This window comes from Vombatus ursinus, unplaced genomic scaffold, assembly GCF_900497805.2.
Source record: "Vombatus ursinus unplaced genomic scaffold, bare-nosed wombat genome assembly UNPS02014825.1, whole genome shotgun sequence".
In the NCBI taxonomy this organism is placed as follows: Eukaryota; Metazoa; Chordata; class Mammalia; order Diprotodontia; family Vombatidae; genus Vombatus; species Vombatus ursinus.
This window is the reverse complement of record NW_020954603.1, coordinates 6,400,879-6,414,106: the sequence shown is the minus strand read 5'-3', so window position 1 is coordinate 6,414,106 and position 13,228 is coordinate 6,400,879. Positions and strand designations below refer to the sequence as shown.

Below are 13,228 nucleotides of genomic sequence, written 5' to 3'. Positions count from 1 at the left end.
GTTCAAAACTGAGGTGATTCTTAGAACTCTCTGACCACTTTCTAGCACTGCCACCGTCACTGCAGATATATAATGAGTCCACACAGGACTGAAGGCAATTCTGTAAGGCTCGGCCAGAGAACTCATCACCTCGCGGCCAACTTGCCGGTGATGAGATTTCTCCATACTGAGCTAAGCTCAGACACCAATCAATCAATCAACAAGCACTTATTAAACACCTACTGTAAGCCAGGCCCTACAGGGCCATAAGGATAAAAAACGCAACAGCCCATGCCCTCAAGGAGCTTACATTGCACTGGAAGAGACACCAAGTACACACGTAACAAACAGATACAAAATACACACAAGGTAGCTCGGTTTGGGAGCCAAGGACATTAAGGAAGGCTTTGTGTAGGAGGTGAGAGGTCGAGACAGGGCCAAAGGCCAACGGCCAGAGACGGAGCACTGTGGGGGAGGGGCAGCAAGGTCAGTTTGGCTGGACCAGAGAGTAGAGGAAAGAAAGAAAGATGCAAAAGGCTTCTAAGGCAGGTTGGGCCCAGGCCACAAAGACCTTTAAAACCCAAACCAAGGAGTTTGTTTTTGATCCTAGAAGTGAGAGGGACCCACGGGCATTTACTGATCAGGAGAGTGACAAGTCCTGGCGTCTGGCGTCTGGCGTCTGGCACACAGCATTTAACAAACGCTTGTTGGCTTGACTTGGAGGACAGACTGGAGAGGAGATGGCTGTGAGGCAGGGAGACCAATGGCAGAGTACTGCAGCAGGCCGGGCTGGGCCGGGGCCCTTAGGCCAAAGTCTGCCAACCCTCATCGAGGAAGAGGCTCGTGAGTGCCTGAACTCAGCTGCTAGGAAAGCGTGTGAGTGATCACAAGGGGCCAGAGGTGAGCGATGTTGTGAAGACAGACACAAGAGCTGAAAGCTGACTGGATGGCACGGAGGGGCAGGAGACAGGAGACCGGAAGGATGGGTATACCCTCAATAACAGGAGGAAAGTTCAGAAGGGCAGTGGACAGAAGGTTCTTTCTGGGACATGCTGAATTAGGAGATGTCTATGAGGCTGCTCGGGGCGCCTCATCTCCCTGAATTCAAATCCAGCCTCATACACTTACTAGCCGTGTGACCCTGAGCAAGTCACTTAACCCCGTTTGCCGCAGTTTCTTTATCTATAAAATGAGCTGGAGAAGGAAATGGCAAACACTCCAGTGTCTGCCAAGAAAACCCCAGATGGGGTCACAAAGAGTCGGACACGACTGAAGCAACTGAACAACACGAGGCATCCACTTTGAAATGTCCAGCAGCATTTGGTGATGCTGAACTGGAGCTCAGGAGAGAGACTGTGGCTGGATTTAGAGACGATAACTGAACCCATGGAAGAGAATAGAGCCTCGAGGAACATCTGTAGAGAGGAAGCATGGAATTGATGATGAGCCCAAAAGAAAGCCAAGGAGGAGGAGTCAGACAGGCAAGAGGAGAACCAGGAGACCACGGAGGCATAAAAGCCCGTGGGGCCAGGACAGTCGACAGGCACAAATTCTCCAGAAAGCTTAAGAAGGATGAGGATTTCTAATAAGGAAAGAAATGGAAACACCCATTTCTCCGCCGGTCCATCATGTCACACTTCTGCAATATACTGGTGAGTTTTCCAGAACTGTTCTTTTCTTTGTTATCAAAGATAATAATAACAATAATGATAGTAAGTGGCATTTACGTGGCACGTCGGGCTTTTCGTGAGGCTCCTCTTGTTCAGCTGTGTCCGAATCTCTGTGATGCCATCTGGGATTCTCCTGGCAGACACTGGAGCGGTCTGCCCTTTCCCGCTCCCGCTCATGTGAGGATGACAGCATTATTGCCCCCATGTGACAGAGGAGGCCACTGTGGTGGAGAGGGGAGAAGACCTGCCCAGGGCCATGCAGCTACAGCGAGCTTCCCCGGCAGGAACTAAAACCAAGCACTGACTCACCATACACGTAGCCGACACACGCCTGCTCCACTTCCGAATAAGAGATCTGGGCATCAGCCAGAGCCTTCAGCCCTACAAAAAGAAAAAAAGCATTTTTACAGAGAGACTTTTGTCAGCTGACACCTCCCATTTTTTTTAGGTGAGTCAAGAATTAAGGTCCAGCACTATTCAAAGTTTAAACAGCAAATACACCCTCACATAGTCTCTTAGAGTCAGGCTTCACACATGTGTTTTCAGTTGAATATAATCATTAAGGAGCAGTTTAAATTAAGTCAGGGAAGGAGAAAACCAGCAGCTGGCTGAGTTTGGCACAGGTCAAAGCCCAGAAGACTCAATCAGGCAAAGGGGTGACCTATATCTCTTTTAGTGAGAAAGCATTTGAACCCCCGAAGTCTTTATTTTTTCCTTTTCTTGGAAGCATCTGGGGTTAATCGATTTGCCCAGTGTTACACAGCTAGTAAGTGTCTGAAGCCACATTTGAACTCAGGTCCTCCTGACCCGCTGCAGGGTCAGTGCTCTATCCATTGCCCCTCCTGAAGCCTTGAGGGAAGGAGGGGAAGGGGGAATGAGAGCAGTGCTGCACACAGCCAGGAATGAAAGACTGAAGTTACAACCAGAGCAGGGCGTCCTCAAGGAAGGGAGTGTGACCGAGAAGAGGACATGGCATCGCCATCGTGGAGATCTATCAGGCAAGGCTCCACAATCTCCAAGGAAAGTGACCCTCCCCCTAGACACAGAAGGGCAACACCAAATGGGCCCCCAGAGGGGAGGGCGAGGGAACCTCATCGAGTGACTGGAGCCAAGGTCTGCTCTCCCGGCAGACAACACAGTACACAGGATGTGCTTTGAAAGACTTTTCTGGGGGCAGCTAGGTCGTGCAGTGGATAGAGCACCGGCCCTGAAGTCAGGAGGACCTGAGTTCAAATCCAGCCTCAGACCAAACACTTGACACTCACTAGCTGTGTGACCCTGGGCAAGTCACTTAACCCCAATTGCCTAAAAAAAAAAAAAGAAAGAAAAACCCTTAAAAAGAAAGAAAGAAAGAAAGAAAGACTTTTCTGCACGAGGATCCTGAGAAGAGTCAGTCTGAACACTTTTCTGCCTGAGCTGCTGAGGGCCCACTTGTGCATAAAAATGCCCAGCGGGCAGTGCGATGCTACACCTCCACACTAGGCTACCCAGATCACTAGAACCTCTTTGTGAACCACACTGATTCTCTCCAATTTTTATTTCATAACCTTCCTCTTAATTCTTCTTCCTCATCCAGTTCCTGCTTCCTGATCACTCATGCTGGCCTAGCCTCCCTGACTCCCACTTGGGCTTTTTCAGTCCACACACAGTCATACTTTTGGGGTCTCCCCTCAGTGACACTCTGCCAGTCAGCCCAGCGACAGCGAGAAAGACTAAACACGGCTCAATTTAAAAGATATTCTTCTCTAGAATTTGAAAATGCTCCTGTTTATCACGCATAACTCGGTTTCCCAATCTTGTCTGCCAAGCAAGAGGATTGCCGTCACTAAACCAGGCAGTCAGTCTTTCTTTCCTGTTACCGATTAGGTGCCATTTTCAGTTCAGTACACCCAGCCACTCAGCTGCGGACGACAGAGATCATGGGCAGTCAGGTAATCACCCCCTACTGATCATGCTGCTACCAAAAATGGGGGAAGTACAGCCTGACTCCAAGTGAAACAACCTCTCCTGCTCCCCACTCAAGCCCAGACGCTGCCTCCCACAGTGCTGCCACCCTGGGCCACCTGCAGGGCCACCTCGCCCCCAAAGAACAGGAGCTGTCTGCTCAAAAATGAAGAAGGATGAAGGAGCAGTTTCTCGACGGCTTGGTCACCTGCTTCTTTCGCCAGGTCAGGGTAGTCCACCGAATCCTGACGCCCAGGCTTCTGAAACTAGAAAAACAAGAGGAAAATAATCAGTACAAGTACCATGTTGCGATTTTCCCAACTGGGTCACACATCTGCTAAAAAAATACATCGTAAAGAAATGGAAGTAATCTTTCTTATTTTAATAATGACTAACCTAGGGAACAGAGTTACTTATGATGTATTTGAATGTTGCTTACTTATGGAATTCAAAGGTCTTTAATAATTAGCTATGAGAGAGGGAAGGAGGAGATAAAGGGAAGTGGGAAGAGGAGGCAGGGCCTTGGGCCGCTGGAGGGGGACACACAACAAAGGCTTCGTCTTTGCTTGTTGGTTCTTCCCTTTGGTTCTGCCTTGTTAAAGCCCAAGGCTTTGGAATAAGATGCTGACCCTAAGTTTCTCATGTCCATTTGATGGCTCATTTTCATTGCCGGTTACTGAATTTATCATCAAATGTTTAACAGCCATCACCATCTTTAGCTGGTGTGACCAGACGTTGACTATGACCCTTGTGGTCTGGGTGCGTGCCAGCCTGAGCTGAAGCAGGAAGAGCCAGAATCCACATGGATCTATGTACTCACCAGGAGGATACTCTAGAAATCATAGTCCTAAGACATGCTCCAAGCTCCCCCTTCATTTCTCTCCATGATTCTTCTTCATACTGCCCCTAATTCCACACCCAAGACACTCCCCTATATTCTATTCCCCTTCTTATTTCTGATCTTCAGAGCGCTAGGTCTGACTGATGACAAAGCATTTAGTACTGCTTTCTCTGTCACAGGCATCATGCTAAACACTGGGGATACAAATACAAGCAAGAAGAGAGTACCTGCCCTCAACAAGCTTACATTCTGGTTAAGGAAACAACATGTAAAGGGGAGCTAGAAAGTGAAAGGGAGAGGGGAGGTGCGGTGGCAAGGTTTGAAAATGTCCAGGAAGTACATTTAGGCCTGTACTGAAGGGCCAGGTGAGGGGAATGTCACCCACAGGACCAGTTTCAATAGGTCAATATTCAAAATTCAAATGGTCAACAGGACAGTTTCTCACTGGAATGTAGAGTGTCTAAGGGAAACAAGGTGAAATCGGTCTGAAATGGTGAACTGGAATCAGATTGTGAAGGCTTTAAACGCCAAGCAGAAGTTTTTATTGGATGGAAGGAACCCCTGAGGCTCCTTGAGGAGGAGGGTGAGAAATGTATAGATTTGTACAGGAAAAGAAATGGGCGAAGGAGAGGAGGGGAGAAGGAGGACACACTTTGGCCCCTCCAGGCTTTCAAACTAGAAGCATTCACTGTCACAGGAATGAAGACAAAGTTGTGTGGGTGATAACAGCATATGAAAGGTGTTACACACACCCAGAATCCTCCCTACACAGATTCCCCTAATAAGGCAAAACACCCTTCCCCTATGTCCATCAACTGGGTGAGAGAAATGATTATTAATAACCAATTACTAATACGAGGGGGAGACCCAGGGTTTTTTCCCTTTTCTATTTCCTCATTCAAAGTCCAGTCCTTGGAAAGGACAAGGCTCTCCTCAAGCTTGGGGGGGACCCCACCCCACTGGACAGCTTATTTCTGATTAAAGGGTAAAGAGCCTCTAATCAGGTGAATTCTGGCCCACTGTTCTACTCAGGAAGGACTGAATGAAGAATAGATTCTTTTGTATAGATTGCTAGAAGCATAACGATCTAGGTGGGGATGAGTCTCTTTGTCTAAGAGTGTTGACAGGATCAGTCATATCTCCCAGCAGCTCGTTAGAAAAAAGCCTACCTCTCCTCATAATATTCATCCTCTCATTAACTGTTAGCCAGTTAGAGTTGATGTCCGCCTGTTTGGATCACCCACTCTTCCCAGGGTATTTAAGCACTGGATGATCTCCATGATTCCTCTTTAGTTTCCAAGACAATCAGTGACCTCAATTTATTATTTGCTAGCCATAATTAATAAATTGACTATTAATTACCCAGAAACTCTGTCTCTCAGGCTTTTCATTCGTTTGATGGGGAAAGGCTGAACAAATTAGGGCATACGAATGTAATGAAATATTACTGTATTGAAAGGAAACCTGGGAAGACGTATATGAAGTGATGTGGAGGGAAATAGGCAGACCCAGGAGAACAATTTATACAGTAACACAGCATTGTAAAGACAAACTGCTTTGGAAGCTTAATGGACTCTGATCAATGCAATGGCCAGCTATGATTCTAGAGGGCAGATGATAAAGCTCACCTCTTGAGGAAGTAGGGATGGACTCAGGATGCATAATGAGGGGGGTACGCTCAGTACAGTCAGTGGGGTGACCTGTTTTGCTTAACCGCACTTAAGTGTTACAAAGGTTTTGGGTTTTTTTTTTTCTTGGGAGGGGGAGAGGCATGTGGAGACAGAGGGGAGCTACAGAGGGGGCTGCCCCCCAAAAGAAAGAAAAGTAAGAAAAGAGAGTCACTGAACCATGTTTCTGAAATTCACAGAAGAGAAAAGAAGCAAGGCCAAAGGAATGATGCAGTGGGAGAGCTGGTTCGGAGTCGGTAAGAATACCAAGGCCAGAGTCCTTCCAAACAGGACTTGATTATCGTAAAAGCAAAAGGAACAGAGTAGCTCAGGATACTGGTTGGTTGGGTGGAAGGGGAAAGAGTACATGCTTATATCAGAGCTGAAAGGGGAGTAACTTCTGGAAATTTGCTAGGGCATAATCTTTGCGCCACGCAAGCAAAAAGTGACTTGTGCCTGCACTGTACTGGGTCTTCCGGGTGGCTATCTTGAAATAGCCATATTTTCACAGTCCCTTCATTACCATATTCATAAGATGTAAATGAAGACTTTGACATTACATAAGTTACATAAGGCATTGAGGAGTCTCACTGGGCTTTTGCAGTCTTGGGAAAGCCCCTTGACCACAAGGTCACTGGTGATAGGGTGGTGATAGGGTGGTGATAGGGTGGTGAGGTTGCCTATTCAGCACACGGGGAAGTAGCCGTCTGCTCAGCATATAGGGCTAAGAATACAGGGGAAAGGGTTGCCTAATCAGGATATAGGGAAAGGATGGGGCCTCACTGCTCTGGGCAAAAAATAGGGCTTTGCTGCTCCAACTCCAATGACAGCCAAGTAAAAGTAAGGTTTTCCACAAAACAACCAAAAGTGAATGTCACAAAATTATAAAGAACAAACACGGCCCAAAAACGGGATTTAGGAAGACACCCCGACTCCACTCCTTTGCAGAGGTACCAAAGGTCCATGGATGTAGATAAAATATCACATATATTTTCAGGCCTTTTTGGTGTACTGATCAGTTTTGTGAATTTTTCTTCTTTTCTTTTTTTTAAATACTATTTGCTGTATGGGATAGCTCTTGGGGAAGATGGAAAAAAAGGGTACTGGGGGAAATTCTGTCAACATTAAAACAAAAGATATCAACCACAAGTTATTATTTTAAAAGTAACTTGCTTGTTATACACTTAAAAAGAAAAAAAACACTGCACTCGATGGAGATTTGCAGTTTCACGTACAGCCTTCATTTTCTGTTCTACTGTGTGCCCATTTTAGTTGATATTTGTAAAATTCAGAATTTTTTTTAAATGCGGGAAAAATAAATAAGAACTTGCATAGTCGGGGGAGAGGGAATAGAAAGAAATCTTCCCTCTAAACAAGAAAAAAAAAGGCCCCACATTCCTCTGACTGAGAAATCTTCAAAGCGGAAACTGAGACCAGGCAATCCCTGCCCTAGGGCTCCTCCAGAAAGAGAGACTCTGCCAGGAGATGGGGAGGCTGAAAGGTCAACAATCTTGTACAATTTGATGTTGTACATCAAGTCTTGCACAACAGATTAAAGGTTATTTACAGCAGTCAGCTATTAACAAACTAAAACCAGAATCTGGAGTCAAAGGAACCTCGAGAAATCATTTCGTCCACTTGTAATTATTTGACAGAAGGGAAAATAGAAGCCCAAGCAAGTGCAGAGCTTTGTCAAGGGTAACAATAAAAAGCGGACTTCTACTGCCTCCTGCTGGTTACTGGAGGTAGTACAAGGATACACAAACGGTGTCACAATGTTCAAAGTTTGGTGAAAGTGAGTGGAAGGGAGAAAAAAATGCTTGTAATTGAGAAATTTTCAATTTTTAAAAAGATCTGTGAATAATAAATCACATATAGTATTTCACTACGATGATCACACGCTGCACACCTACAGCTACACAGTTCTGGCTCACGGGCACGTCCAGCAAAATCAGCCCCTTTCTGTGGCCTCCAGACCCGATATGCACTTGCCCCTCACCTCCAAAGCTCAGAATCTACAGTCCCCTTCAAAGCCAGCTCAGACCTTAGTTCCTCCACAAACCTTTCCCCAATTTCCCCTAGGCATTAATGCCCTTCTCCTATCTCTGAAATTACTTGGTATGTATGTTATATTTATTTATCTGTATACATACTGTTGCCCCCTGACAGAATGTATTTCTCCTTGAAGTGAGGAACTGTTTCAGGTTTTACTTTTTGTATCCTTGTGCAGTGCTGGGCACATAGTAAGTGCTCTGCACCATCGAGTGCTTTTAATAATAATAGGTCACAAATGACTCATCCGCGTGATGCTGCTGAAGAAGGCCTGGGTTTGGAATTCGACGACCCCGTGCCAAACTTTGTGGAATCCTCTTCTAGCTATTTCATGATTTCATGTGCCTGTAACCTCATCTCACAAACAGACTCTAAGTCAGCTCAGAGGCAGGGATCATGTGCTTCTCCAGCTTCTTCCGTACTCCCCACATCATCCAGTGCAATGTTGGTCACACAATGAGCATTTAATAAATGTGTGGATGCATGTTAGGCATGAGATGCCCTCTAGTCAGATTCCTCAATTCCTGGTTCCATAAAGAACCCGTCTTGGAATGTTTTACTGCCCCCGTTGGATTGAAAAGAACAAATTTAATTAATGAAAAAACATTTACTAAGTGCTTCTCATGTGCCAAGCACTGTCCGAGGGGATGGGAATGCAAACTGGGAAGTGAAAAGGTCCTTGCTTTTAAGAAGCTCCCCTTGTAATGGGGGGAGACGACATATAGAAGGGGTCAGCTGCAGGTCTGGACGCATCAGCAGGGCAGAAGACGATGCCTGCTAGGGCAAAGGGAACACTGGCAGAACTGAGCATAATGCAAAGACAAACATGACTAATAACAAAGATGGCTAAGACACTAGGTGATTAATAAATGTGTGCCAGTTAACTGACCGACTGGATATAAATAAGGAACTTCTAAGAGATGACCTAGCGGTCCTTAGTGAATCCATGCCGCCCGGCCAAGATAAACTACAACCTCAGGAACTAAAAGTCCCTGAAGAGGCGATGGCCAAACCACTCTCAGTGTGAAAGGACTCAAGAGTCAGGAAGGCACCAAAGGTCTAGAGAAAGGGAAAAAAGTCTACTTTGCAAAAATGTAAAAAAGAACGGTCAAAAATTACAAACCAACAGCATTGACTTTGATTCCTGGGAAGTTTTTTGAAGGGTCATTAAATGATGATGTCTGGCTTCCTCAAAACCAGCTCACACCAAGCTAACCCAATGTCTTTGTTTGTTTGTTTGTTTTGTTTTTTGGAGTATCACTAAACTAGCAGAGCAGGACAACACAGCACACATAGTCTACCCAGGGTTTGAGAAGCACACGGTTCTGTAACTCACCCCTTGCAAATTGACAAAGATGGAAAGCCAGCAACACAAATCTGCTGTTCATAAAGCTCAACATTAGCCCAGCTCCAATGGACCTCAATCTAGAACGATGAGAGAAAAGTGACTGAACTGTTCACGTCCTTTGAGAAAGCGAGCCCACTCCTGGGCACGTGCCCTGAAAAAGGCAAAGACGGAAACAAGCCAAATACATAGCAGAGCGTTCACCTCAGCTCTCCCTCTGGCAGCAAAGAAACAAAGTGAGTGTCCACTACTGAGGAAGTGGCTGAAAAAACTGGCATACGAATCCAAGGGAATACGGCTGCACAGTTAAGAAATGACGAGCAGGAGGAATTTGGAGAAGCGAGATCAGGGGTAGAAATAGGGGTATGGGTACGAATGGATGAAGAGTGTAAGAAGAAGGACCAAAAGTAGACACAAAGACTACGTCAACCTACATCGAAAGGTCACTAAAACGAGGTCATTAAAGACCAGTCTGGTCCCAAAGAACAGATAATGAAAGACCTCCCTCCTCAAATGGAGAAGACCGGAATGCTATGTACAGGTCTAGCTGAAGTGACGTATCAAGTGGTTTTGCCTGACTGGTTTTCTCTGTTACACAGGATGCTTCAAACTAGAAATGACCGATGTAAAATTAAAGGGCATCAGAACATTTTTTAACAGAGACCCGGCCAATGGGAGCTCCACTCAGAGCATGTGAGACACTGTCAGCCCCCCTGGAAGAGCTGGGAAACCTGCTTCCAGAGAGGGGGGATAACATGTAATGGAAGGCCCCCTGCTCCTTAATCTGCAGCATGGCAGGGAGGGGAAAAAAGCCAGTGGGAACAAAGGTACTTAAAAAAGATTAAAGTAACTAAAGAAATATAATAAAATGTTTACAACATAAAGAAAAAAATTGTAACTTGGAAAAAACCCTCAATATTAGAAACAGATGAAAGGAAATATAAACCTAACTCACAGCTTTAAATGTGAATGGATTCAACAATCCAATAAAACAAGAAAGAGTAACATGTTAGATAAGAAAACAAAACCTCACAATCTGTTGCTTAAAAGACACTTAAAAAACTGACATAAGGGGGGGAGTCAAGATGATGGAGTAAAAAACAGACATGCACAAAATAAAATTGGGAATACAAGAAAAAATTTACTATGTATCGAGTGAATCCAAAAAATAAGTGTTGCAATCATGATATCAGATAAAGCAAAATCAAACATTCAAAAAAATACAAAGGGATAAACAAGAAAACTGTTATGCTGTTAAGTGGCAATGGCAATAGCTTGTGCCTGGACTATCTAACATTTTTATCAATGCCTTAAATAAAGTATCAAATGTGCAGATGACAAAAAGCTGGGAATAACTAATAGGACGTAGGACAGAATCCACAAAAGATCTGACAAGATGGCAACACTGGGCCAGACCTGCTGAGAGCAGCCAAATATAAAGTCTCTCACACGTGGATTCTAAAAATCGTCCTCACAAGTTTAAAGCACAAGATGTGTGGGGGAGATGGTTTTCTGTAAAAGTTTGGCAAGTTACAACAGCCTGCCCACGGGAAAAAGAGCTTCAAGGAAGGCAGAACAGCTTCTTCACGAAGCACAGGAGTTGCCACCTGGAAGAGTGAACATTCCTGTTCTGTGTGGCCCCAGAGAGGGTGAGAAACGGCAAAGAGACGTATTCAGGTCTGAAGGAAGGAAAAACTTGCTAAGGATAAGGGCCAGCCTAAAGTGGCATAGGCCACTTCAGGAGCCCTGGGTTCCTTCCTCAATGGAGTTCTGCATGGACTGGACTGGCCTCGCCTGGGCTCCTTTTCAAGTCTTGTGATTCTGTGAACTGTATTCAGAAGGTGACAAACAGCGGGCACATAGGAAATTGACTGGATGTTTATGCAACAGTGAAACCAACTGGAGAAGTCACCTGAATGTCAAACATCATACGAGTATCACACAACGTTTGGGGTGGAAGAGGCCTTAAAAGCCACTGAATCCCCACCTTGGAAGGGCCTCCGGGGCGATCTGCTCCAAGCCCTAACCCTGGCCTGAGTACTGGCCCAAGCCCCGAAACAATTAGATTGTAATTGGGGAACATCTGACAAAACTGCGACAGAACACAGCTGCTCCTGCTCTAGCATAGTGCCCACTGCCCTCAGGAAAGCTAATACGGCTGGCAGACTTGCCTGTTTGAAAAGACTACATTTATGGGCCCCCCCCCTTTTCCCCTAGGCTTCCACCTCCCCACAGGCTTCTGAGTCCCAAATGTTACCTTCCGTGGGCACAGGAAAGAACACTGAGTTTGATGTCAGGAGACCTGCATTTAAACTCTAGCTCTGCGACTTAAATAAAAACGGAAAGCGTCCTGAGATGTGACAGCCTGACTTGTGTTGTTGTTTTCATTTTCTTTTTTTCTTATAAACATCAGCCTGGCTCTGTGTGTGTGTCTGTGTGTGTGTGTGTCTGTGTATCTGTGTGTGTGTGACTTACAATTTGTGTGACCACGAGCACATCATTTCTCCTTTTTTTGGTCTTTTTGTTTCCTCATCTATAAAATAAGGGGGGTGGTTGAGATGCCCTCTAAGGCCCTCCCTAGCTCTAAATCTAGAATCCTAACCTCTCTCAGATCTAAATCCTATGGCCCCATAACCCTTCGCCTTTCTCCTTAACAAGTGTCTTCTAAGCACCAACCGACTTTGTGCTGACACCAGGCTCCAACAGATCCCAAGCCCCACAGGGAGGGAGGCTGTTTTTGTCTGACTTTGTGCCTGGGCACACAGTAGGTGCTCAATGTCCTGGACTCCTCCCACTCATCCCACATTTCCAATTTGTTGCAAATAATTGGATCTGCCCAGAATACGCCCCCTTTTCACGACGGACATCTCCCCCGGGGGGAGGACTCCCTGCCTCAAGGCCCTCCCCCCCCCACCCATCCACCCTCCACTGAGTTTCCCAAAGCGGAGGTCCGAGCGTGTCACCCCCACGCCCCCAAACTCCAGGGGCTCCCTGCTGCCTCCAGGAGCAACCACGACGTCCTCTTCTTTCGGACCGGGCCCCCTCCTCCCAGTCCATGCAGCCTCACTCCCTCCACGCAACACTGGCCCGCTCCGTCTCCAGACTCCGGGCATTTCCCCGGGCTGTGCCCCACGCCGGGAATGCCCTCCCTGCTCCGGCTTTCTCCAAGGGAAAATCCCACCCGCGCAGGAAGCCTTCCCCCTCCCCTCTTAATTCCAGCGCTTTCCTTCCGGTTAATCCTCCCCAATTTCTCCGGGACGTCGCCGGTCTGGAGGCGGCGGTTCTAGACTGTAAGCTCCCCGAGGGCAGGCCTGCCTCGGTATGCGCACGGCCGGCGTTACCTTGGTCATCCCCACGCCCACCACGAACACGCGCAGGGAGGCGGCGCTCTGCATCGAGCGGATGGCGGCCATGGCGGGAGGGCACTGAAAGCCTGACCTGACGGACTGACTGACGGGGCCGACTGACAAGAGCGCAGCGCAGGCTCCCGGGACCGGGGGGGGGCGGGGGGAGGTGGGGGGGAGGGGAGGGGGAGGGGTCGCGCGAGGGGCGGGGCGAGGCCCTGCGTCATCATCAGGAGCCGCGCCCAGAGCCCCCCGCGACACCGGCTCCGCCCATCTCGCGCCCTGGGGAAGCAGTATGCGCGTGCGCAGGTCTGGTTTGGCGCCTCACACACCCCACCCCCACCCTCGAGAACTTCTAGGTGCGCGTGCGCGCTGATGTTCATCCT

The 13,228-nt window shown here is 47.1% G+C and overlaps 1 protein-coding gene across 2 annotated transcripts in view; it reads right to left on the bottom strand.

The window, feature by feature from the left end:
* SCP2 (sterol carrier protein 2) overlaps window positions 1-12,975 on the bottom strand; it is a 76,124-nt gene extending 63,149 nt beyond the window's left edge. The window contains exons 1-3 of one of the 2 annotated variants that reach the window (XM_027838243.1): window positions 12,840-12,975; window positions 3,802-3,859; window positions 1,959-2,030 (exon numbers count right to left, since the gene is read on the bottom strand). In XM_027838243.1, coding sequence (XP_027694044.1) covers window positions 1,959-2,030; window positions 3,802-3,859; window positions 12,840-12,911 — 202 coding nt within the window. In that variant the 5' untranslated portion in view covers window positions 12,912-12,975. The remainder of the gene's footprint in view (window positions 1-1,958; window positions 2,031-3,801; window positions 3,860-12,839) is intronic. The other variant, XM_027838242.1, reaches the window with a different exon arrangement.
* Between the last annotated feature and the right edge of the window lie 253 nt (window positions 12,976-13,228).